The sequence below is a fragment of the Jatropha curcas genome, chromosome 5, assembly GCF_041381405.1.
Source record: "Jatropha curcas cultivar XTBG-Jc1 chromosome 5, XTBG_Jcur_1.0, whole genome shotgun sequence".
Lineage (NCBI taxonomy): Eukaryota > Viridiplantae > Streptophyta > Magnoliopsida > Malpighiales > Euphorbiaceae > Jatropha > Jatropha curcas.
Genome location: NC_143155.1, coordinates 28,850,817 through 28,875,720, shown reverse-complemented (window position 1 = coordinate 28,875,720; position 24,904 = coordinate 28,850,817). Strand labels below are relative to the sequence as shown.

The 24,904-nt window shown below is 35.8% G+C and overlaps 5 protein-coding genes across 10 annotated transcripts; 1 reads left to right on the top strand and 4 right to left on the bottom strand.

Moving 5' to 3' along the window:
- Window positions 1-1,073: 1,073 nt before the first annotated feature.
- Window positions 1,074-10,430, top strand: LOC105642951 (uncharacterized). 2 transcript variants are annotated; one of them, XM_012227949.4, is made up of 23 exons: window positions 1,075-1,620; window positions 1,716-1,823; window positions 2,319-2,467; window positions 2,711-2,792; window positions 2,914-3,326; window positions 3,466-3,898; window positions 3,990-4,213; window positions 4,707-4,902; window positions 5,057-5,202; window positions 5,276-5,450; window positions 5,594-5,647; window positions 6,126-6,305; window positions 6,538-6,650; window positions 6,933-7,115; window positions 7,526-7,583; window positions 8,037-8,096; window positions 8,197-8,238; window positions 8,338-8,465; window positions 8,558-8,693; window positions 8,770-8,847; window positions 9,262-9,378; window positions 9,864-9,926; window positions 10,017-10,430. In XM_012227949.4, exons 1-23 carry the CDS (start codon window positions 1,474-1,476, stop codon window positions 10,101-10,103), a joined length of 3,372 nt encoding a protein of 1,123 aa, XP_012083339.1. In that variant the 5' UTR covers window positions 1,075-1,473; the 3' UTR covers window positions 10,104-10,430. The 2 variants fall into 2 exon arrangements, 1 of the variants encoding a protein (XP_012083339.1); XR_002285398.3 differs by lacking the exon at window positions 10,017-10,430 and having other exon boundaries at window positions 1,074-1,620; window positions 8,790-8,847; window positions 9,864-9,886.
- Window positions 10,431-10,640: 210 nt separating this feature from the next.
- On the bottom strand, window positions 10,641-14,244 carry LOC105642950 (ferric reduction oxidase 2). Of its 3 annotated transcripts, none has more exons than XM_012227945.4 (8): window positions 13,935-14,244; window positions 13,709-13,814; window positions 13,243-13,440; window positions 12,898-13,132; window positions 12,397-12,724; window positions 12,051-12,297; window positions 11,186-11,883; window positions 10,641-11,091 (listed from the first exon to the last, which is right to left on the bottom strand). In XM_012227945.4, exons 1-8 carry the CDS (start codon window positions 14,125-14,127, stop codon window positions 10,952-10,954), a joined length of 2,145 nt encoding a protein of 714 aa, XP_012083335.1. In that variant the 5' UTR covers window positions 14,128-14,244; the 3' UTR covers window positions 10,641-10,951. The 3 variants fall into 3 exon arrangements, with proteins under 3 accessions (XP_012083335.1, XP_020538334.1, XP_012083334.1); XM_020682675.3 differs by having other exon boundaries at window positions 13,243-13,428; XM_012227944.4 differs by having other exon boundaries at window positions 13,243-13,467; window positions 13,935-14,243.
- An 877-nt stretch (window positions 14,245-15,121) lies between these two features.
- On the bottom strand, window positions 15,122-19,606 carry LOC105642948 (ferric reduction oxidase 2). 3 transcript variants are annotated; one of them, XM_012227941.4, is made up of 8 exons: window positions 19,417-19,606; window positions 18,591-18,696; window positions 18,312-18,509; window positions 17,994-18,228; window positions 17,584-17,911; window positions 17,239-17,485; window positions 16,430-17,124; window positions 15,122-16,336 (listed from the first exon to the last, which is right to left on the bottom strand). In XM_012227941.4, exons 1-8 carry the CDS (start codon window positions 19,604-19,606, stop codon window positions 16,197-16,199), a joined length of 2,139 nt encoding a protein of 712 aa, XP_012083331.1. In that variant the 3' UTR covers window positions 15,122-16,196. The 3 variants fall into 3 exon arrangements, with proteins under 3 accessions (XP_012083331.1, XP_037494255.1, XP_037494254.1); XM_037638327.2 differs by having other exon boundaries at window positions 18,312-18,497; XM_037638326.2 differs by having other exon boundaries at window positions 18,312-18,516; window positions 18,604-18,696.
- A 773-nt stretch (window positions 19,607-20,379) lies between these two features.
- Window positions 20,380-22,209, bottom strand: LOC105643349 (receptor-like kinase). Its single transcript, XM_020682677.3, has one exon. The coding sequence runs from the start codon at window positions 22,114-22,116 to the stop codon at window positions 20,695-20,697; it is 1,422 nt and encodes a 473-aa protein (XP_020538336.1). The 5' UTR covers window positions 22,117-22,209; the 3' UTR covers window positions 20,380-20,694.
- A 491-nt stretch (window positions 22,210-22,700) lies between these two features.
- On the bottom strand, window positions 22,701-24,772 carry LOC110008630 (uncharacterized). Its single transcript, XM_020682676.3, has 3 exons — window positions 23,892-24,772; window positions 23,072-23,611; window positions 22,701-22,958 (listed from the first exon to the last, which is right to left on the bottom strand). The coding sequence occupies exons 1-3, from the start codon at window positions 24,738-24,740 to the stop codon at window positions 22,854-22,856; spliced, it is 1,494 nt and encodes a 497-aa protein (XP_020538335.1). The 5' UTR covers window positions 24,741-24,772; the 3' UTR covers window positions 22,701-22,853.
- Between the last annotated feature and the right edge of the window lie 132 nt (window positions 24,773-24,904).

Below are 24,904 nucleotides of genomic sequence, written 5' to 3'. Positions count from 1 at the left end.
TTTGGATGTGGGGTTTTTTTAAGCTTTGAAAGAGAAGGGTTCAAATTTGATCTCTTGTCAATTTGTATGTGCATTTATTTAATAACGGATCCAACCAAATAATTTAGGGGTTAAAAATTTTAAAAATTTTTTAATCTGGGCCTATAGCCTCCCCCAAAAGCTCATAGTCTGTTTCTGGATTTGCTACTAAATTATGTCTTAGTATTTCGGTACTAATAATTAGTTGCTTAATAATTAGGAAGTGATATATGGTAGCATATATAGGTAATTTATATATTTCATTGAATTTTCTTTAAAAATAAATTATTAATACAAATTTAATTTTAAAATTCAGATAAACATCTCAAACAAATAAAAATTATTTTTTATTATCTAAATGAATAAGTTGAAGGTTTAATTAGCTGTTGATAAGATAAAATAAATAAACAACCATAAATAAATAGAATATCTCTTGCAGCCTCAGATTAAATATATGGTAATTATTTTTAATATCCTATAGATGAAGGCTCACTTATTATCTTGATGTGCATCAGGAAATTTATTTTATAGCATAAATTCCTCCATAAGTGTCAATATACGGACCCTCTAAGATTTTATTTACTTAAATAATATAATTTCAAGTGTTAAATGAATTTAAGCTAAGTTCTATTAAGGTAATGCTGATTGGTTGACAAAATTAACGGGAATGATTTAAATAATTTTCACGTTTTAAGAAAATGACATTATTTCAATTAAAAAAATATTAATAATATGATTTTGATTTCAATGCACTGGGACAAAATGGGATTAGTATTTTGTCCAGCTTCAAAATAGTAAGCCTTTCCTTGGTCCCCCACTAATCTGTTTCATCTGTTCGTTTTGGGCTCAGATTGATGAAGGCCTTTCTATTCAATAATCTGCAATGATTCTGGGTTGTTAATTTACCTTGAATGAGGCCCATTCAATAGCATTGGCGCTAATAGCGGCCCAAATTAGACCAGCCCATGAGCCTGCCACTGGCCCCAAAACCATACTGACAGTGACAGTCACTCTAGTAAGGATGAAATTTAATGAAGAAAAAGAAAGTATACATACCCTCAGGTCTGAGACGGTCGCGCGGGTCGAGTCAGCGAGACACCGGTCAGGCACAAAATACGTCTCAAAACGTATCGTGCTGTTCTTGTTCACTGCTTTTGGTACAAACGCAAAGTCGTTGTTACCATCGGGACACGGGACAGATCATAAGGAGCAATAAGCAGGCAAAACACGTCGAGAGGATTGTAGAACAAGAAGAGAGTTAAAACAAAACAACGCGATTCTCAGCGAGATCTACCTGAAAAATGCTATGGTTCTCCTGAAATGCTTCAGATCTCTTGCCTCAAGCCTCACAGCTCCATTTTTTAGATCTCTAAAACCAACGCATTAACATCCTATATTACCAATTCAAAGTGTAGCAATATATACAAATATTGTAGTATTTGAAGAACGGACAAGATGTATATGGCATATGGATGGCCTCAGGTGATCCCTTTAGAGCAAGGACTATGTCCTTCTTCACAGCAAATTATATACCTCAAAGTCATGAATCGCCTCTTGCTTGTCGTCTCTCCTTCTCACCTTGAGCTCTGGAGCTCCTCTCAGGTACTTTTACACATCACATTCATGTATTATGTTTATCTTTTGGAACTAAGGGTTTTTCGATTTGTGAACTCTTGTTTTATTGTTGGATCATGCAGCATAAAGTGAGGTTGGGCAAGTATAAGAGGGATGCAAAGTCGGTTGAGAGTGAGGGTGAGAATTTGCAGGCTGTGTGGAGTCCTGATGCCAAATTGATCGCTATTCTTGTAAGTCGATTGATTTTGTTTCCCCATTTGAGTGTGCATTTAATGATTATTGCGAATTTTGATGCTTTAGGAGGAGCTGTTCTTCTTTACATTTATTAACTGCTTAGGATGCGCTTATGCATTTGCATTGGATTCGTTATTCCGTGCATGCTTTCGGCATTGCTAAAAATTACTTGGGAGTGCTTTTCTAAAACTGAATCTTCGAGTGAAATGAGGAGCTTAAGTGTGTCAGTGGGTAAAGGTTGGAAACATCAAACATGCTGAGCTTCACTACATACATACTGGAAGCTAGGTCTTGGTACACTAGAAGCATGTTTGCTATTTGTCATTGCTCTATTCTTTTTGATTCTCTGATATTCTTTTCTTATCAGATTCTTTGCTTTTGGTTTCCTCTTTAGATGTTTAATGCATAACTTTGTTACTTATGTTTTTATTTTGGCTTTTTGTTTTTTTTTTTTTTTTTTTTTTTTTTTTTTTTTTTTTGAATGTTTGCAGACTACATCCTTCTTTCTTCACATATTCAAGGTCCAATTCACTGAAAAAAGAATACAAATTGGAGGGAAGCAACCGTCTGGTTTGTTTCTCGCTAATATATCTCTTCTTCTCAGTGAGCCCGTACCTTTTGCAGAAAAGAACTTGACAGTGTAAGTAATATTGCTAACTCGTTGCAATTCTTGGGACAGTGTGGTTGACCTCGTTCTGACTTCTAGTCATTGATGCAAAATTGACATTAGATTGTGTTGTTTAGATATTTGTGTTGCATATCATGCATGTCTTCTGAGATGGCTAAATAAAATATTTCCTTTTTACTGTTTTATATGGTGTTCTGCTTGTGTTCTTCTGTTCTTTGTCTAATCTGGATTGTTTTCTGATATATTTCTTACCAGGAGCAATATTGTGAGTGATAGCAAACATATGCTTCTTGGACTTCCAAGTGGATCCTTATATAGTATTTCCTGGAAGGGAGAGGTAATCAGAATATAATAAGGCTTCCAGCATATATATTATTGAAATTATTTTTTTGTTACAACTCTATTTAACATAGTCCATTAGGTGATTGCCTTTTTGTTTTTGTGTTATCTCTCTATAGTTTAATGGCGCATTTCAACTTGAACCCTGTCCACATGAGAGCAGCGAAGTCTCTATTTCACCGCACTCTTTAGTTAATGGCCTTGGTTCAGGGCCTTCAGGAGGTCTTGCATCTAACCATAATATCATCAGGAAGCCTGCTATTACACAGCTGGAGCTTTGCTTACCAATGAGGTTGCTAATTGTTTTATACTCTGAGGGACAACTGGTATATTGTTCTGTAAGCAAGAAAGGTTTAAAGCAAGCTGAATCTATCAGAGCTGAAAAGAAGTTAGGTTCTGGTGATGCTGTGTGTGCTTCTGTAGCTTCAGATCAACAAATCCTTGCGGTTGGTACTAGAAGAGGGGTTGTTGAGTTATACGATCTCACTGAATCTGGGTCACTCATTCGTTCTGTGTCTTTGTATGATTGGGGGTAAGTTGTGCAACTTAAGTTTTGGGGTTACCCCTCTGCTGTATTAAGGTTTCAAACTACAATATACTTTTAGATTTTGAGTTTGGACTTTATTTCATGAAGTTTGGTGGGTTTTATGTGTTGATTATTTAATTTGCAGATACTCAATGGATGACACTGGTTCTGTCAGTTGTATTGCATGGACACCTGATAATTCTGCTTTTGCTGTTGGGTGGAAGTTAAGAGGACTTACAGTTTGGTCTGTCTCTGGCTGTCGGTTGATGTCAACAATCCGTCAAGTTGGTTTAGGTTCTGTTTCTTCCCCAAAAGTTAAATCAAACCAAGATTGTAAAGATGAGCCGTTGATGGGTGGCACCTCCCTAATGCAGTGGGATGAATATGGGTATAAACTTTATGCAATTGAAGCAGGCTCTAGGGAGAGAATTATTGCATTTTCCTTTGGGAAATGCTGTCTTAGCAGAGGAGTGTCAGGCATGACTTATGTCCGTCAGGTGATATATGGTGAAGATCGATTGCTAGTCGTGCAGTCAGAAGATACTGATGAACTTAAAATTTTACATCTAAATCTTCCAGTATGTGTTCAAATGTTAACCTTAATTGTTTACTATCCTGATTTATTATCTTTGCAATTTTGGGAGACTGATATGATTTTTTTTTGCTTAGGTTTCTTACATTTCTCAAAATTGGCCAGTTCAACATGTAGCAGCTAGCAAGGATGGAATGTACTTAGCAGTTGCTGGTCTTCATGGGTTGATATTATATGACATGCGATTGAAAAAGTGGCGAGTTTTTGGTGACATTACTCAGGAACAAAAGATTCAGTGCAAAGGTTTGTTATGGCTGGGGAAGATTGTTGTTGTCTGCAACTACATTGATTCTTCTGACACGTGAGTCGAAATCTGTTTCCTCTTACATGTTTGATGTAGTTTGTTCCAAATCATGTTATTTTTACAAAAAACAATTTGAGCAACTTTGGAATCTACAGACCTATGGGAAGGATAATGATACTTTTACTAATCTATCTTCTATTAACAAGTTGCTGTGGGCAAATGCTGGTTGATATCAGGATATTAGGGTTTGATTTGGTAGACGATGTGGTTTAGGGCTTCCTAACTGGATTTGAATGTTGTATGTTGCAATTCAATATCTTAAGTGTTGGCGTTTATTTGTTAAATTAGGAGATAGAGGCTACAAAAATATCTGTTACAGAGGTGAATCAGGACTTGGCAGGTTATTTGGGTGATCAAAATTGCTGTTTGCTTTAGCATTTTACTTATGCACCATTGATTCTCGACTTGTGTTAGTTAGATTTGGTATTTTTGTACATTTTGTTCCACAGGATTGTAGTTTCTTATATGTAAAACTGTTTTTTTAATGCAGCTATGAATTGCTTTTTTATCCAAGATATCATCTTGACCAGAGTTCTTTGCTTTGTCGTAAGCCATTATTTGCCAAACCAATGGTGATGGACGTCTATCAGGATCACATTCTTGTCACCTATCGCCCATTTGATGTACACATATTCCATGTGAAATTATTTGGTGAACTAACGCCTCATAGCACTCCAGTCCTGCAGGTAAATGAATATTTTCCGGCTGCTTTTGTTAAGATTAGCCACCGAGATTTCTTGTATTAGTTTTGTGCTCCTGGAGTTTCAGTCTCACTCTCAATGAGACCGTTTTAGTGTAATTTTATTCTTCATACATTTTAAGTGATAAAATGACAAACAGCTTTCTACAGTACGAGAACTCTCAATCATGACTGCAAAGAGTCATCCTGCTGCAATGCGTTTTATCCCTGACCAGATTCCAAGAGAAGGTGTCTTAAAAAATCACCTTTCCCCGTCTTCAGATTTATTAGCAAGAGAACCTGCAAGGTACGTGTCTATGAAATAACTAGAAGAAACTTTTGCATGCCACATGCCTCTGAGTAGCCGTACTTCTTGGTAGATGTTTAATGCTGAGGACAAATGGGGAGCTTTCACTTTTGGATTTGGATGATGGACGTGAAAGAGAGCTTACTGACTCCGTTGAGTTATTTTGGGTAACTTGCGGTCAATCAGAGGAGAAGACTAATCTAGTTGAGGAAGTGTCTTGGTTGGATTATGGCCACCGAGGAATGCAGGTAACCAAGTATTAAGTGCTATAATATGGTCTGTCAATGTTGTTATAGCCTTGTTGGTATTATTTATTTTAAATATGCCACCCATTGTTACTTTCATTTGTACTCGTCTGATGAAGATTGTTGTTGGAAGCTTATTTTTACAGGTGTGGTATCCATCTGCAGGTGTTGATCCTTTTAAGCAGGAGGATTTTTTGCAGGTACATATATATAATTAGTAGTTAAAATCTTCACACCTTGGATACTAGGCAGATGATACTGAAAACGGACTTTTGGAATTCACTTGCCTTTTCTATTAACTAGACAATGTCAATCGTGTTTTTTAACTGAAAAAGATGAAGGAACTTGTTTGTGTTTTGCTTGAGCTCCATATTAGGGGATGCTGAATGTGCTATGATTTCCTTGCATTCCTTTGAAAATGGTAAAGGACTTGCTCTGTTTTTATTTTATCCCTTCCAATTATGGCTTGACTGTTGTATTAGCAATGTGGTTGTATTTTTTTTTTTTGGGTTAATGAATTTGTATCCTTTTAGCAGCATATCATTCTGTGAGTATAGATGTTTTCGATTTAGCTGCATTTTGTACAAGAGTACTTTGGAATCTGTTTGAGCTATTTTAATCTGGTCATTTGATTGTTGTATCTTGTGTTGGCTAACTAACTTAGAATTGATACATTAGTTGGACCCAGAGCTGGAATTTGATCGTGAAGTGTATCCTTTGGGGCTTCTTCCAAATGCTGGTGTTGTTGTTGGTGTATCCCAGAGAATTTCATTTTCAGCATGCACTGAGTTTCCTTGTTTTGAGCCATCACCACAAGCTCAAACTATATTGCATTGCTTACTCAGACACCTTCTCCAGGTATTGCTTCTCTTCTGTAGACAAATGCAGTCATGTACATTTTGGGTTTGGGGGGCTGGGTGTTTAAGATTGGGTTGCCTTTTGTTTTTATTGTATGGTGAAAGGTACTTCTGCTTATGTTAAAGTTTGCCATGGTGGTCAATAGCTTATTTATGTTTTAGTCCTGAATCTTGATGTTTTGATAAGAGCAAACTAGTTCCCCAGGTATACTGATTCTGTCTTTATTTGGCAGAGGGACAAAAGCGAGGAGGCTTTAAAACTGGCACAATTATCAGCACAAAAGCCTCATTTTTCCCATTGTTTGGAGTGGCTTCTTTTTACTGTATTTGATGCAGAAATTTCCAGGTATAAATCATCAGCGAAGTAATGAAATTAAATATTATTAGACATGAGAAGCTATAACTAGAGCATATATGCTAACATATAGCTGTTGTTTGAATAATGATCCTAGCTGAAAAGCATTGTGTTGACAATATTGTATCCATATCCATTTTTCAATTATTTAGTGGGCAGAGTTTGATGCCTTATTAACTCGTCCTTTGATTTGTAACTGAAAATGAACTACTTAAATGTTAAGTAGTCTGAATTTGTTATTGACTTCCTGAATTTGATGGATACTACGTGCAGGCAAAATGTTAACAAAAACCAAGTATCAGTCCTTAAACATGCTGGCAGCTGCTCTCTTTTGGAGAAGACATGTGATTTGATCAGAAATTTCCCAGAGTATCTCGATGTAGTTGTAAGTGTAGCAAGAAAAACTGATGGCCGACACTGGGCAGATTTATTCTTAGCGGCTGGGCGATCCACAGAGTATGTTTTTGCACCTGTTGTCTAAAAAAAAAAAGACTTTCCAGTTCCACCTTATTTTGAAGGTTATTTCAAAACATTTTTCGATGGATGATTGGATAACAAACAAATTCCACTAGGGATTATACTGATGGACATGGTGGGATTTTTTCCATATTTACTGGCCTACCAACCTGCGACCAAATAATTGAGAATTATCATAGATGCTTCTCTGAGCTTACCTGATGTTGGTCTGGAGGCTTAAAAATGTTGCTGGTGTTTGTTGCACCTAAACACAAAACACTATGGACCTGAGGATTTCATTTTGTTTTATTTTGTATTTGCAATCATGTTCTCTGTCCCCACCCATCCACCCCCCCCAAAAAAAGGTTACTTGCATCTAATTGTTTTTTTCTCTTGTTTCCATGTTTAAGGTTGTTTGAGGAATGTTTCCAACGAAGATGGTATCGAACTGCAGCTTGCTATATACTTGTAAGCGTCATCACTTATGGGTTTCTCAATTTCTCCTTTTAATGCAACAGGCTCTTGAGTGCCAGAATATTATGGTTCCTCATCTCTCTGATTAATCTAGGCTAGTTTTGTAATTCTTCTTACTTATATTAGACACTTGAGCTGAGTAATTTCGAGGTCTTTCTAGTACAAGGCAAATAATTAATTCTGACCATAAATTTAATCGTAGTTTTGTTTTGTAAATTAAATTTAATTAATTTCCGTAATTCTGTCAAACTATTTTGTGATAATTTAATAGGTGATGCAATTGTGTTGGTTGGGAGGGTACAATAGTATTTAGAAAGAAATATCTTGTGTTCTTACAAGGTTTTGAATGAATGCAAGAATTGCATTTCTACAGAACAAATTTTTAATGAAAATATGCAGTGAATAAAATGTAATTGAATTGACTCCTGGTTTTGCTGAATATTATAGGTTATTGCTAAACTTGAAGGGCCTGCTGTCAGTCAATATTGTGCTTTACGTTTGTTACAGGTAGGCTGTGTTTGTATTAGGTTGTTGCTGCTACTTTTTCTCCCGTCTATGTGGTTTTGTATATGATAGAACTTTGACTAGAATCGACAACCCTATGCAGGCAACACTTGATGAATCTTTGTATGAACTTGCTGGGGAGCTGGTATGTTTGGGTCCATTATAGTGCTTCCTTAAAAATCATGACTAGTTATAGCATGAGATCATACACAGTTTTGTGCTTCTGTTTTCCTATGGTCTCTAGGTGAGGTTCTTGTTGAGATCTGGAAAAGAATATGGGCAGGCATCAGCAGATTCTGACAGAATGTCTCCAAGATTCTTGGGTTATTTTCTCTTCCGTTCTAGTTACACGAAGACATCCTTGGATAAGAGGTCTGTCCCTACAGCATCTCTGATACCTTTATAATTATGACGTCACGAATGACACTGACAAGGGTTTTTTTTTTTTTTTGTCGTTGGAGCAGCAACTCATTCAAAGAGCAAAGTGCTCATGTTGCTTCTGTGAAAAACATTTTAGAAAGCCATGCTAGCTATTTGATGTCAGGGAAAGAACTTTCCAAGCTTGTTGCATTTGTGAAAGGCACTCAGTTTGATTTAGTGGTAAGAAAAACTGGCTGTTCTTTATAGGACATTATATTATGCAGTGTAGCAGTTTAAGATTCTGAATTAATTTCAGGAATATCTTCAACGGGAAAGATATGGTTCTGCTCGATTGGAAAACTTTGCGTCAGGGCTGGAACTAATTGGGCAGAAGGTATGAGCATCATGATATTGTTCAGTATTTGACATTCTTTTCTTGTAGTTTTAAGTTGCATGGTGACAGCTTAACTTAACTCTTTTTTTGTCTATTATAACATTGAGTGTGTAATATGATGCACCATTGTTTGTTGCAAGACAAATGTGTAAAATCAGAAAGTCCATTTGGTTATATTTGCTAGCAATTTGTTTAGGAACTCTTTCGGTGTTTAAGAAAAATATTTGAAAATCAAATTCTCTGTACTCTATGACTGTTCAGTATCATTTGACGCATGTAAACCAATGTTGGATACATAGTGGTGTTTCTGGAAGAAACCTTCAATATCTAGTCTTGGTTAGACGTATAATTACCTTTGTTTTTTTTTTTTTTTTTCCTTCAATTTCCGATAGAACCTTTATTTTATGTTTCCAGCTTGAAATGGGTACACTGCAGAGTCGCCTAGATGCTGAGTTTTTGTTGGCTCATATGTGTTCTGTCAAGTTCAAGGAGTGGATAGTTGTCTTGGCCACTCTCTTAAGAAGATCCGAGGTAAAATTGGCTTAACTTAAATGGTCTCATATGCCCATCTCATTTTGAGTGTTCTAGCATACTTGGTTTTGGTTGGCACTGGCCCATCTTCCGTTCATCACAAGGCTGAGTTGTGTGAACAACTGAAATTTTTTCTCTAATTCAAGTAAGATTCTAATGCCTTTTCCTAATAATGTAGTATTGAAAATGGCCGAGTGGCCAGATGCTGGTGTTTGCTTGCAAACAGCACTGCGATATGGCATTCTTTATTGTTAATTAGTAATTGGATTGAGGCACCACCAATTAATTGCTTATTTCGTTTTTTTGAGAATGGTTATCATCTAAAGTCCAATTGAAAAGTTTATGACTTGAGTTGCCGATCCTCCCTACCTTTGCTTGCACATAGAAAGAACTGATAAAATATGATCTCATATAAATTGAGTATACGCTTTTTTTTTTTTTCAAGCAGGGAACGATTTTCATCGAATTTTTTTTTTCCTGTACAGGTTCTTTACGATCTTTTCCAGCATGACATGCGGTTGTGGAAGGCATATAGCATCACTCTTCAGGTATGCATTTCTAAAAGATTTTAAAGATTAATTAATTGTGTTACTGTTCATATGCAAGTCTGATCCGACATCTCTTGATATGTGCTTCAGTCACACCCTGCATTTGCTGAATACCAAGATTTACTTGATGCCTTGGAGGAGAGGCTCTCATCTGGCTCAAATTTGGAAGACAAGTGAGGGCGTGTTTGGTGACTTGCGGAGAGTGAAACTATTCTTTTCAAGACAGAGAAATAATGCGAGAGGGGAAATAGCTTCCAGGCAAATCCAGAAACCAAAGATCATTTGTCTCTGCAGATGAGCAATTTGTTGCTCTGACTGCATAAGAAAGAGCAACCCAGAAAACTTCTTGGGGTGATATGTAGAGATTCTTGTAGATAATTCGGTTGAACTATACTAGACAGTTATTTTTGACCTTTTTGTTGTTACTATTTTCATAGTTTTTACCTGTGTATAACATTACCTTGCTTTGTTGTATAAATAGAAATAAAGCAATTTTTTTCTGAAGTACGCTGTGTCCTTAGTTTATTGGTCAACTTTTTTCAACGTTTTGGATTTATCCAGATCTTACAGTCTGTCAACAGTATCCCTTTTTTTATCGACACTTATTATGTTTTTTCACTACTATTTTTTGCACCCTGTTAGTGCAAGAATTCATTTTGAGATCATAAATAAGAGTATTTCTTTTTTGGAAATATTTCTCGTCTCATTTGCTAATTTTTGTCTACTAAACCGAGTAATTTTAATTGATATTAATTAACTAATTAATAATTATAATCTTTTAGTTTCTAAACTCTACTTCTCTGGGTCAATTTCATAGAGCCCAGCCCAGCCCAGCCCAGGAGACAAATTTATATTGGGTAGCGTTAAACCCATCCGATCCACAAAGAACGCTAAAACTAAGCTAAAAGGCGTAGACAGCTATAACAACCAACGAAAACCCAGATAGCAGACAGCCGTCACGGAAAAATATTCGTCTTTTCCTCGCATTTTTTCTTGCACACGCCAAGCATCCAACGATGAGCTGATCACCAGCTAAAGCTGATGGACTCAAAGTGCAGATTATCTGCCGATCTAGATGAACATATAGTTGCAACCTCATGTCTCATCTTCTTCGGACCACAAACAAGAACTCCCACACTTGAGCTTTTGCACTCAAATAGAATTCCTAAACCCAAAGATGTAAGAAACAAATTGAACTTGTTATCTATTGTATATATAATTGAAATGCTACAATTAAAATAGTCATTAAAACAACGTACTCTTTAGATCAGGTCTTTCACCGTAGTGCACATCAATAGCCTGTAGAAGAGACTCATGAGGAAGACTTTCCAATTCTCTCTCACCATTATGAGGTGAAAAAGTTGGTGTTGGCCCTAGATTGCTTTGAATCCGGTTTCCTTCTCTTGCATTTAGTCTCTTGTTCCATAAAACAGCTGCACTTGCTGTCATGGCTATGCCTATGCATATCACTAACATATTTAGAGATGATCGGAAAGAGTAAGAGAATACTTCATTGGTGTTGTGATCAATTGGATAAATGTAATAGCGAGTAATCAGGCCAATTATGATGAGAAAAATGATAAAAGAGGATGATATTATTGCTCCAAGCCAAAGCCAGCTTTTGCCGCCTAAAACAGCAGAAACAGGTTCACCTATTAATGAATTTGGCTTGGAACGTATAGTTCGAATCAGATTCCAGTTATTGATTGTGGGTTCTTTCTCTCTTGTAACATAAGCTTCAATTTTTAGCTGCAGATTGGAAAATGCAGATGGAGTACCAGATATTGGAAGTAGGAGGTCTAACATGGTGAGGTCTAAAGAGTTCTTGAATGAGCATATTAGGGTTATTTGGGGAGTCTTGCATTTGTCCGTTGTGCTTGCAAAGAGTACTTCCCTTATTATAGATATCAAAGGAGTAATCCCACTGCCTCCACTCACCATCACAAGACTGTCGTGCCTAAATTTCAAGTCATTTGTTAATTAGTTAGTCCACAATCTCACTTTCGGAAGCAACAAATTAGATAACATACTTTTTTTAGGGTTAATTAGACTCTGATTAAGGGTTTAAATTTACAAACTGATGACCGTCCTGAAGACGAATATATATGCATTAGTGCAAATTACCTTAGAAACTGAGTTGAAGCAGGTCCATAAGGTCCTTCAACAGAAACTTGTAGGTGATCAATGGAGGAATTAGACGATGAAAGAATTTGATAGAGTTTCTGAGACCAACTTCCTTCACCTTTGATCACCACACTCAACTCTTCTGGTTCCAAGTTGCTGTTAGAATTGATAGTAAAAGGATGCCATTGCAGCTTAGAAATTCTAGGCACATTTATAAACAGAATGCTTGTTGGATTATAGCTCAAACCTATATATAGCAATACAAATTAGCAAAACAAGTTAAAAACATATTAATATAGTCACAAAGTCCTGTAAATAATAAAAGGTAGAGTGTAATTATCTTGACTTGGGCTTTTGGGGAAGTTGAGTTCTAAAGTTTGGCAAGGCAAAACCCGAGCTGAAACTACCCGAACTCTTCGACGTGATTGCAAGAATCTCAGGTAACGATCAACCAAGAAAAGGTAAAATCCAGGGAGCATAATGCAGGTGAAAGAAATGGGAACATGAAGAAGAAAGAAAGCAATGAAGAGAATGTAGAGTTGATGAGTGTAGAAAAAGAGCTCAAATATTTTTCGCCTTATACATGGGAATGTCGTTGCCCACAGGCCCAGCCCAGCCAACAACGATACCTCGCCTGCCACATTCGATATCTCAGCTTTACCCCATTTCATCATCTGTAACCATGACAAGAAATGGTTACTGACTACATGAGCTTTACATTGAATATTTGATTATAAATCAAATTAAAAAATATATATTGGGGAACTGGAATTGGGTCAGTTAAAAAAGAAACAGTCAGTAGATTTATGTATATGAACAGAATCGAATTCAACTGATTAATAATCACCTCTGAAATCTGACTGGTGACAGCCCAATATATAATGTAACCAAGTCCATGGGCAGTAAAGAAGGCCATAACCATATGCCCAAGCCATATATGATACTTTATGCTACCTTCAAACGTCAGTCCAAATAGTGGAAGCACCGACGACCCACGCGCCACCGGAAAGAAAAGAAACGTCAGACACATGTTCCCTGCCAGTGCTAGTCTCAAGGCTGAGCTCTCCAATTTCGCTTCCCATCTGCCCCTCAAAAATTTGAAGGAAAAGCCATGTGTAGTATATATATGTATATATATGCACAGATATGTATTGATTAGGCTTAGAATAATTAAATGAATTAAGTTGCTTACACTTTCTGTCCATTCTCGGCAGCTGACTGTGGAGTGATAGTAGCGAAACTGTTGCGTAAATAAGTTGCGAAAGACCAAATTACAAGAGCAGTGAACATTATTAAGAACGCCAACTCTATTCCTGAAACGATTCCTAAAGGATCTTTGACTATCATCGGCTTCTTCCACGCCCCCACTGCATGTTTTCTGCCATTGCCGCTGTATTTGTTGAAGTGCGTGGGTATGCTAATCTCGTATAAGATAAATGCAATTAAGTAAAAGCGCACACAAGTGCACGATGGATGAACCAATCAAAATAATTTAGGCCATTTTGTATTAAAAATAAGCCCAATTCGTTATAAGCCAAACGGTAAACATGTAATTGAATTTAACGTTATTAATTGCTCAAGATTCTCAACAGTATTAATTAATTAATGGAAATTGAGCTGACAGTAAAATCAAAAGAAAGATTATTTATGGTGATTACCTTTCGAATTGTTCGTTACTCGATCTCTTCTTTAGCAGATGGAGATAAACACAACCCAGGACAGCAACAAAGAGAATCGGAAAAAAGTATAGCAAAAGCATTATACCTGAAACGTAGACATAGACATATATATATAACTATAAGAGCAAGAAAAAGTAGAAAGAAAAAAAGAAGTTTGATGTATAGAAAGCATAAGAAGAAATGGACTGATTGAAACAATTCACACCCTGTATGCCAAAGAAAGCAGAATCGAGTTTGTTTCTGACACGAGGGAATAATTGATGCCGGTATATTTTAGTTGGCATCAAAACCCACAAAATGAGATAGCCCAGTAACACAATTATTGAGAGGAGTTTGATGACAGATACCAACATATCAGTTGCTTTTTGAGAAAGAGATAGAGGAGAGCTTTTCACCATTTCCGAATACAGGTGTTCTCCTCAGTCACAGACAAACACAGGATAAAGAGATATACAAGGAGTGGAGTATGGACTCTGGACAGGAGTAGAGTAGTAAACGCTCAAGCCTGCGCACTGTTTGTTTTTTGGTTTTTCTTTCTCGTTTGCAAGGGTACCGTGCACGTGTCTCCACTTGAATTTATTGCTTCCGTCATCCAATAACCAAGTCAGAAAAATGCTTACGTAGTTCATACGTGTATTTTCAGAAATTGAATGTGCCTTAAATTAAAGATTGTTTCTGTTGGTGTCGTATCCTTAAATACGTATACACTTTATTCATTGCACCATCAGCTTTTATTTCACAATAAATGCTTTTTAACTCCGAAAATTTTAATTGAAAAAATTAAATTAATTAAATATTTATTAAATAATTTTAAAATATAAAATTATAGTTTCAAAAGTTTAAATTAATATTTTACATATAAAAAATATTTATTTTATAAGTTGAAAGATGTGTAATTTTTTCAAAATTTATAATTATTGAATACAATAGTTCATCACGAAAATTTAAGGTATTATTAAGTTAAAATTGTAAAATTAAAAGAAAAATTTTAAGCATTAACCGCATTTTTCTAATCTTAAATTAGAGTGACTTCAGTATGATTAAATTAAAATTCAACGATTTTTTAAAACCTTTTATTCATAGATATATAGTTACAATGGTGTTTCGGTCTAATATAAATTTTTTAAACCTTCTCTCTCTGTATTTATATACACACACACACGCATACACGCAACTACAATTTATTTCTCTGCAGCAGCAGAATGCAGTACTAGAATTGCATATTTCCCACACGATTTGCTAATAGAAAATAATTCAAAAATAAATAGCAAATATCATTCTTAAGAAATTACTTTATTAACATTAAAAGGGGGGAAAAGTAGTAAAAATGGAAGAGACTAAAATAGCAGAATATTTATTTATTTATTTATTTTTTATCTCTTGGTGGTTTATTTTTCATCTGAAAAGGATGTACATCAATTTACAGGTAAATCAAAGGAAAAAAGAAACAGAGAAGCAACGTTGCTATATACGTAGAGTTGGACTTGAAACGGCAACCGTATTTGTCCCCAAGTGTTAGTGGGCATTGCATCATAATCCATCACTGCGCTCTACTTGTTTGAATGGACACCTTCTCTTCTCTGTTTGGAAAATTGCACACGCAATTTGACAAGCTGTTTTCCAAAAGTAGGCTTGTATAAACTTGTGCTACAAATTACTACAAGCCAGATAAGACTTGCCGTAATTGACTCCCTCTAGGCTTAGGATGATTGGAAATCAAGTCGTAAACAATGGTTTACAAATTTTTTTCTTTAAATTAATTAAATTATTTCCTGTCTCAATTCATACAAGAAGGAAAAAGTCTCCCTCGCATTTTCTTCTCCTCCTGTGTTCCCATCCGGTCGACCTCTATAATTGCTAGTAGCATTTATACTTAGCACCGGCGACTGGCGATGGCGATGGGTCATCTCGAACCACGTGGCTTTTTTCTGTTTTCCAAGACATGGACAGGGTCTTGCTGATATGGAACAGAGCTCCAACTGCAGCCATTAATACTCGACCTTTGTTATAAAGGGAAAAGGGGGGAAAAAATGAAAAAGCTTTTAACATAAATTTCTGCCATTAATATCTCCGTGCAAGTGTCTTTTCTTTCCTTGTATGGTTGTCGTATATATTACTCCAATAATGCGCAGTTTCATACCATGGATAATTTGCTTTCCAGTTTACATTCTAATTTATCAAATATAAAATCACATCTCGTTTCTTCACTTGATAGAAGCAAACATTTTCTAAAGGAACAAAAACATAGCATTGCTCTTTGCTGCATGCAATTCTACTCGTCCTCCAAGGCAACCAAACTGATATTTTTCAGGTTAACCCATGATATGTACAAATGCAACGAAATTACCAAAGATCTTGAAGAGCAATTAATACATAAGTCTTGAACTTGCTTAAAGAAATTTCGAACAAAAAACCAAAAAAAAAAAAAAAAAAAAAAAAAAAAAAAAGATTAACAAAGCTGAGCTGATCACCAGCTAAAGCTGATGGACTCAAAGTGCAGATTATCTGCCAATCCAGATGAACATATTGTTGCAATCTCATGTCTCATCTTCTTTGGACCGGAAGCAAGAACTCCCACACTTGATCCTTTGCACTCGAATAGAATTCCTAAACCCAAAAGAAATAAGACACAAATTAAAAGTGTTATCTACTGTATATGATTAAATTCTAAAATTAAAGAAGTCAGCAGAAGTGACGTACTCTTTAGATCAGGTCTTTCACCATAGTGCACATTAATAGCCTCTAAAAGAGACTCGTGAGGCAGACTTTCCAGTTCTCTCTCACCATCATATGGTGATCCAGTTGGCGTTGTCCCCACCATGCTTTGAATCCGATTTCCTTCTCTTTCATTTAGTTTCTTGTTCCATAAAACAGCGGCACTTGCTGTCACGGCTATGCATATGCATATTACTAGCATATTTAGAAATGATCGGAAAGAGTAGGAAAATACTTCGTTGGTGTTGTGATCAATAGGATAAATGTAATAGCGAGTAATTAGGCCAATTATAATGAGAAAAATGATAAAAGAGGATGATATAATTGCTCCTAGCCAGAGCCAGCTTTTGGGTCCTAATATAGGACAAACAGGAGCATCTGTTGAATGTGGCTTGAAACATACAGTTCGAATCAGCTTCGAGTTGTTGATTGTGGGCTCTTTCTCTCTTGTAACATAAGCTTCAATTTTTAGCTGCAGATCGGAAAATTCAGGTGGAGTACCGGATATTGGAAGTAGGAGGTCTAACATGGTGAGGTCTGACGAGTTCTTGAACGAACATATTAGGGTTACATGTAGAGTCTTGCGTTTGTATGTTGTGCTTGCAAAGATTACTTCTCTTATTATAGATATGAAAGGTGTAATTCCACTGCCTCCACTCACCATCACAAGACTGTCATGCCTAAAAATTTCAAGTCGTTTATTAATTAATTAGTTGGTCTATGATTTCACAGCTTTAAAAAGCAACAATTAAAGAACTTTATTTATCTATTTATTATTGTTAAGCGCAAATTACCTTAGAAAGTCAGTTGAAACAGGTCCATAAGGTCCTTCAACAGAAACTTCTAAACGATCAATGGAGGAATTAGGTGACGAAAGAATTTGATGAAGTTTCTGAGACCAACTTCCTTCACTTTTAATCACGACACTTAAATTGTCAAATTCCAAGTTGCTATTAGAAGTGATAGTAAAGGGATGCCATTGCAGCTTGGAAATGCTAGGCACATTTATAAACAGAATGCTTGTCGGATTATAACTCAAACCTATATATAGCAATACAAATTAGCAAAACAAGTTAAAAACTTATTAATATAGTCACAAAGTCTTGTAAATAATCAAAGGTAATGCGTAATTATCTGACTTGGGCTTTTGGAGAAGTTGAGTTCTAAACTTTGGCAAGGCAAAATCCGAGCTGAAACTACCCGAACTCTTCGACGTGATTGCAAGAATCTCAGGTAACGATCAACCGAGAAAAGGTAAAATCCAGGAAGCGTAATGCAGGTGAAAGAGATGGGAACATGAAGAAGAAAGAAAACGATGAAAAGAATGTAGAGATGATGAGCGTAGAAAAAGAGCTCAAACATTTTTCGCCTGATAGTGGGGATTGTTGCTGCCCACAGGCCCAGCCCAGCCAGCAATGATAACTCGCCGGCCACATTTGATATGTCCGTTTTAGCCCATTTCACCATCTGTACCAATGACAAGAAATTGTTAAATTAAGGCTTTATTCGATATTTTAATTATGTAGTAAAAGTTAAATTGATAAATTACCTCAGAAATCTGATTGGTAACAGCCCAATAAATGATGTACGCAAGTCCATGAGCAGTGAAGAAGGCCATAACCATATGACCAAGCCATATATGATACTTTATGCTACCTTCCGAGGTCAGACCGAATACTGGCAGCACCGACGACCCTCGCGCCACCGGAAAGAAAAGAAATGTCAAACATATGTTCCCTACCAGTCCTAGTCTCAAGGCCGAGTTCTCCAATTTCATTTCCCATCTGTCTCGCCAAAAATTGAATAAAAATGTTAGTATTTATAAATATATATACAGATATTCATTAAGATTAATTAAGTGGCTTACACTTTCTGTCCATTCTTGGCAGCTGACTGGGGAGTGATCGTAGCAAAACTGTTGTGTAAATAAGTTGCTAAAGACCAAATTAAAAGTGCAATGAACATTATCAAGAACGCCAACTCTATCCCTGAAACGATTCCTAAAGGAGCTTTTACTAACATCGGCTTCTTCCATGCCCCCAGTATATGTTTTCTGCCCTTGTTGCTGAATTAATTAACGGAAATTAAGTTAAAACAGTAAAATCAAAAGAAAAATTATGCCCATTAATGATTTTATAGTAATTACCTACTGAAGTTTATATTAATTGGTCTCTTCTTTAGCAGATGGAGATAAACACAACCCAAGACAGCAACAAATATAATAGGAAAGAAGAATACCAAGAGCGTTGCACCTGAAACGTACATATGTATATATATAAAAAAGTTCTGAAAACTGAAAAAGGAAAGAAAATATTTGATTTGTAGAAGGAATATATAAGAAATTGAAACAATTCAAACCTTGTCATTAAGCCAAAATAAGCAGAATCAAGTTTTTTTCTGATATTAGGCAATATTTGTTGCCGGTATGTTTTAGTGGGCATCAAAATCCACAAAAAGAGATAACCCGGTAACAAAAGTATTGTTAGGATTGATAGTTGCTGCATATCAGTTGCATTTTTGACAAAGAGAAAGAGATGATGTTTTCAACTTTTCCAAATGCATATTTCTCTCGCTCAAAGACAAACACAGAAGAGAATACAGAATCCTGTATATACATACGTGTATATATTTATCTAAATTAGATTTGATTGATGGTGATATTTTCCTTTTTAACTTTTAATTGAATATTTAAGTGTAAAAGGTATAAATTTGGTTGGAAAATAATTCTGTAACTTAGCCTTGTATAATAATAAATCGGAACCACAGCAGAAAATAATTTATTTTTAAGAAAATATGTTACCATTAAAAAAGGTAAAAGAAATTTGATTATGTATCAATATTTTTTTCATCAAATCGCTTTTTTTTTTTTTTATCAAATCGGCTTGATGGTTCATGTGATGTAAACTCGGTAATGTATATCCATTTACAGGTAAATCAACGGGAGGGAAAAAAAAAAAAAAAGGGAAACGAACCTTGGTATCCAAAGTACGTAGAGTTGAACTTGAATCGCAAATAAGGCAACCATATTTGTCTGTAAGTGTTAGTGGGCATCATTATCCACATTATAACATACCCAACCAGTACTACCATCAATACTACCTTTATTCCTACTCTCACCACAACACCATCTTCTCTATCACAACGATCTGATTCTGAATCCATCTCTCTCTCCTATACTGTGAACCTTAAGAGGAGGAATGTATGAACTTCACTGGAATTACTAAATATTTATATGTATATAGAGAGTAATTCGTTTATTACTATATTGTTTTAAATATATTAATTAATTATTATAAAAAAAGAAGCATGCTTCATGTCTCCCTCCAAATGGCACCTGTAATTAGAAGAAGTAATTAAGTTTTACGATTAATATTTATCAAGATGACGTAATTAGGTGGCACGGATCAGGTGGGCCACTAATTTCAACTTGACATTGTTTAGAGAGGCTAAGAATTCTCTGTATATTTCTATCCACTTGCATGGTTCATGCATGTGCTGATACACTGTTAAGAGCGATGATGGAATTATACAGGCTTCTATCACTCTCACAAAATTCTAAATTAATTTTTAATTATTACGATAGAATTAATACGTGGTTTTTAAAATGTTGAGAGCGGCAAGGTTTAACTGCGTAGGTCTTTATGTCTCCACCGTTGATCACCAAATGTTTACAGACTCCATGTGTGTTTCCTAATTAACCTATAGTTGACTTATCTCAAAGGTTTGATCCTTGCAACTTTTGCAGATTATGGTCTGAGACATATTCCCAAATAATAACTCCCTCAATTGTCAATTCAATCTGGAGAATGGAGTTTAGCATTATCAGGCTTTAGCCTATATATAAATTCATGTCTTGCCAATTTACGATATTTGCTATCCTAAACATCCATCCGTACCAACATTTAAAAAGGAGAGCACAGAAACAAAAAAAAAAATTGTAGCACACAAGCAATTTTATTCAAGTGTCATAATATATTACACGTTCTAAGAGTTGTACAAATACGATATGGAAAGAACCCATTTATAGAACAATTCAATATTAGACGAAAGCACAATGATATGCTACAAGTTATGAGCTGTAAATACAACTTACTTCCAAATTCCCTCCACAAGATACAACATACACATTCTTTAGAGACCACGAATTAATAGTTCAGAAAAATCCATGGAAGCACTAATTAATAATCCTATGGCATAACCTAGTTATATCTTACAAAAACGTGTTGATCTTGAAGGGAAAAAAAAAAAATTCAAGCTTTGCCAGATAAATATAGATTGCTGCTATGCTTTGCCTCATCTTCCAGGACATCTATAGGCAATTTTGACCATGCAACAGGGTCCCTCTTAGCAACTGTCCTCCTATGCATAACCAGAACTATACTCAACGACAAACACACAACAGCAACCAAAGGAAACAAAACACCAACATTCTCTCTTGGCCAACTTCGCAACACCTTCTCTGCACGCATCCTTCCATCAAGACTCCCCATTGAATTATTCACTTTCATGATCTCCACACCATTCAAAAGACCATCAACTGTGTGTGCCATGCTCATGTTTGAAGGCCCAATGCCCACTCTTAAAACCCCATAGCTATCACTATCAACAACAAAATCAGCATAAAATGGAGAAGCCAGCATATATGTAGTAGAGCTGAGATCCAAATTTTCATATGACAAATGCCCGTTGATATACACATTAAAATATAATAAACCGAGTGACATGCTAGCAATATCACAGAAATGCAATCTAACAAGATATTGATAACCCTCCGTCACTGGAAACTCCCATGTCATTGTCACATTAGGGATTGAAGCATTTGTGCTAGTTATTACTCTAGCAGTATTGTAGACAAAATCTGGACCAACTTCCCTACTGGCCCCTCCATTTTGGTACCTAATTCGACCACTGAAATAGATCCTGCTTGATAACTCGCTTGATTTAAAAAACCCATCATCAGGAATCCATGTTCTCCAGAGTGTATCATTAAAAGGTGTAATTTTTGGACCTCCAACATTGATCCTGTGCAATGTTTCAAGAGCTTGCTTAGTTAATCCATTAAACATCTCCGTTTCATTGCCATTCACAAGAATTGCCATATCAGCGATCAAATCTTTAGGAGCAGATATCACTTCAATTGCATTAACAAGCCCGAATTCATCCCTTGTTGCCGGCATAATGGTAATTACAAGCTTACCTGAATCGACCGACATTAAATACTCCTTAACTATAGGGCTCACCACATTTGCCAAAGTAAAATTGTTCAAGACGACATACCCATTAACCAGAACGTGAAATCGAGCACAGTTTAAGTCCAAATCCGAAGAGAGGAAGGGGTGAAAATGAAGGCGTACCATGTGAGTTCCGGGATCCTTGATCTTGAACACATACTCGGAAGGTTTCTTGAATATCCTAGCCGTGTTGTAGATTTGGGGCGAATTGGGAGACGGATTTTGGTTGACAAGTGCAATCGTCCGGGTAGCAGAGAGAAGCGGAGAGGACGAGTCGTCATCAGAAATGAAGCGGCGATTCAAGACGGTAGCGTCGACGGCGGACCCGCAGTTTATTAAGTAGTAATCGGCAGGGGAGAAAGTGGACAGCGAGAGGGTGGAGATTAGACATAAAGAGAGGATGAAGAAGGAAAGATTAGGGTTCACGCGTGGAGTCTCCATGAGAAAGGAATTGAGAAGAAGTAGGAGAAAGTTTTAGGCCGATTTTTGTGGCTTCTGCGTAACAGAAGACCCTCGTTATGGAGTCTACGCGTCTTGACAAGCTGTAAGGTTCGCTGTCCTCTTTGCGTGTTTCGCTGTAGCCCCACCACCGAAATGGGGATCAAAACGGTGAGTTTTGAGCGCTTTTATAATTTTGTGCTACAATGTACAAGCCATCCTATCAGACTCGACGTAATTGACTCGCTCATTATTGATACTTGGTAGAGTGTACAGTACACACCGGGTTCAGGCCATCGGATATCAAATCGAAAGTAAATGGTTTTTTGAATTTAATTAAATATTTTAGGTATAAAATTGAATTGAATTAGATTGAACTAAATTAAATTAAAATATTAATTTAATTTTTCAAAGGATAAATAAAACAATTTATTAATTACATGTAATAAATTGTGTTATTATATTATTACATTTACTAAATTAAATTAAAAATAATTGCTCATCCGCTTGACTTTTATTTTTTAGGCCAAATTGCCTGTAAGCTACTGGAAACTTGCATAAAAAAGGTGTTCAGTAAACTTAATAAGTTAAGGTCAAACTTCGTTTAATAAATAAATTAGGTTCAAATTGAAGTGTAAACCTAGTAATAATGGAAATAAAAAAAATGAAGAAAATCTAATTCATTATATACAATAAATCCTGCAAATAAAAAAATTTAAGGACTTGCCCAAAATTGTATATCATTGTGTCTCAATAACTTCATCTTCTTTGCATTCTCCAACATCAACTTTTAAGCTACCATTTTTCTCTGTAGGTAAAATCCTGCAACAATTTCGTCTTGGAGCCTACCCAAAATACAAAGGATAAATCTTGAAAAATGTAACTTTCTTACAATATTTATATAAAAATATAAATGAAATTCTCGAAAAATTAAAATTAATTTAATAAATTTCATTACCTTGTCCCATAAATATGGGTTAGGTTTTTTATAAACCTCAATCTTATCAATATCAGAAGGGTCCTCCATCTTCCACCTACAAACAGGATTTGCGATTGCATTTCGAACGTATTCGCTTACTGTCTTCTTCGTATGAGTGGCATACGATGCATTAAACAAACTATACACAAAAGGCTTTTGACACAAGTTTTTTATGACAGGGCGAGTATTGAACGCAAAACCAGTATAGTCTGTTTTTTGCCAATTGAGAAATGTTCTTGCTGGCCTTTCAATTTCTCGGGGCATAATCATGCCCCGAAATATTTGAACCGTATAGCCCCAAGATACGGATACGGTCCATTGTCGGGTATTGTCGTAGCAAATGGATTGTTGCATTAGCGCCGCAGAGTCCAATTGGATTGGGACCTTTAGTTTTTGTAAGGCTTGGATCCGATCCATGTTAGGAAATATGGGCTCCACTAAGTCTAGATGATGGAGAGTAACAAGAGGTGCAATTGGATGTGCCGCCAAAAGCCCAAATAGATTGCCGTACACATCGAACTGTTCAATAATAAATAACTAATATTAAAAATATATATATATGGAAAGGACTTATCTATAGGGAGGGTACTTTTGACTATTCACATGGAAAAAATTAATTTTTTTTATTAAACTTGATGTATGGAAATTTCAAAATCATTTGATTTAGGACTACTATTATAGATAGAATTGTATTACAGATAAACATCTGTAACAGATTATAGGCGACAAAATATAAATCAATTCCCCAGTGAAATTCAAGAAAAAAAATAAAAATAAAGAGAGAGAAAGAAACAGTAACCTGGTGAAATCCTGGTTCTATTGTGAGAGGAACTCCAAGTTCAGCCATGCAAGCTTGAATTCGATCATCAGACCCATATAAGCCACTGTATCTCTCTATGCACCTATCTTGCATATTGGCAAGAGCTTTCGCTAATGGATAACTGATAGCAAAACCACCACCTCCAAAAGCCATACCATAAGAAAAATAAATGTTCTGCAAATGACTTTCCGATGAGCTTCCAATATAATAGTACTGATTATGGTCATACTTAGATAAAACCCTAACTAAATTATCTGCAACAAAAACTGTATCATCATCTCCCATAACAAACCACCTTACATCTTTCATGCCTTGCTTTAAAGTCTCCGATACCATCCTCGATATTCGTATCCCCGACTGATGAACTTCAGGTTGATTGTAATGGAAATTTGATGCGCTTCTTGAAATCATTCTTGGTGGTAAAACATCATCATCATCTGGGTCTTTGTTCACAGGCTCATCTAACCAAACTATGCCTCGCATTTCATTAGGTCTCCACCATAATTTGATATAGTTTTTTCTATGTTTCCATAGCTTGGAGGAGGCAGCAATGCCAAAAGCTATATGGTGGACTGTGGTGTTTTGCTGGGCTTTAGGGTGGGTGTTCTTTAGAGGCTCTAAAGCTGAGGTAGGTGGTGAAGGATTAGGAAGTCGGAGATATTGCTTATTTGTTGGATTTGAAGAGAACAAGAAATTTAAAGAGTAAAAGATGTAGGGAAAAGCCAGCAAGAGAATAAATCCAAACATTAATTTTGAAACAGTAGCAGTAACACTGCCTGGGGTTTTAATATTGTTGCTACTCCATATAAGATTTTCCTTTTCTTTCATTCTTTCTCTCTCTCGTTTTTTTTTTTTTTTATTTTCAGATAAATTTAGAAGATAAGAAGAAAAATCAGGCAATTTTTTCAGATGAATTTAACGAAGAAGAAGAAGAAGAAAAGGAGCCGTTAATTTAAGAAGATATGATTAAAGAATCCAAACATGGCATGCCT

Bases quoted from the DNA above. Each gene is read 5' to 3' on its own strand.
- LOC105642951 (XM_012227949.4), top strand. From the start codon at position 1,474: ATGTATATGGCATATGGATGGCCTCAGGTGATCCCTTTAGAGCAAGGA. The intron at 5,203-5,275 runs GTACGTGTCTAT...ACTTCTTGGTAG, and splicing joins TTAGCAAGAGAACCTGCAAG to ATGTTTAATGCTGAGGACAA. The intron at 8,848-9,261 runs GTATGAGCATCA...TTATGTTTCCAG, and splicing joins TGGAACTAATTGGGCAGAAG to CTTGAAATGGGTACACTGCA.
- LOC105642950 (XM_012227944.4), bottom strand. From the start codon at position 14,127: ATGGTGAAAAGCTCTCCTCTATCTCTTTCTCAAAAAGCAACTGATATG. The intron at 11,884-12,050 runs GTAATTTGCACT...CTTGAAATTTAG, and splicing joins GCTTCAACTCAGTTTCTAAG to GCACGACAGTCTTGTGATGG. The intron at 11,092-11,185 runs GTACGTTGTTTT...CTTTGGGTTTAG, and splicing joins TGAAAGACCTGATCTAAAGA to GAATTCTATTTGAGTGCAAA.
- LOC105642948 (XM_012227941.4), bottom strand. From the start codon at position 19,606: ATGGATTCAGAATCAGATCGTTGTGATAGAGAAGATGGTGTTGTGGTG. The intron at 18,697-19,416 runs GTTCGTTTCCCT...TGTACGTTTCAG, and splicing joins TACGTACTTTGGATACCAAG to GTGCAACGCTCTTGGTATTC. The intron at 16,337-16,429 runs GTACGTCACTTC...TTTTGGGTTTAG, and splicing joins TGAAAGACCTGATCTAAAGA to GAATTCTATTCGAGTGCAAA.
- LOC105643349 (XM_020682677.3), bottom strand. From the start codon at position 22,116: ATGGAGACTCCACGCGTGAACCCTAATCTTTCCTTCTTCATCCTCTCT.
- LOC110008630 (XM_020682676.3), bottom strand. From the start codon at position 24,740: ATGAAAGAAAAGGAAAATCTTATATGGAGTAGCAACAATATTAAAACC. The intron at 23,612-23,891 runs GTTACTGTTTCT...ATTATTGAACAG, and splicing joins TAGAACCAGGATTTCACCAG to TTCGATGTGTACGGCAATCT. The intron at 22,959-23,071 runs GTAATGAAATTT...TATTTTGGGTAG, and splicing joins ACCCATATTTATGGGACAAG to GCTCCAAGACGAAATTGTTG.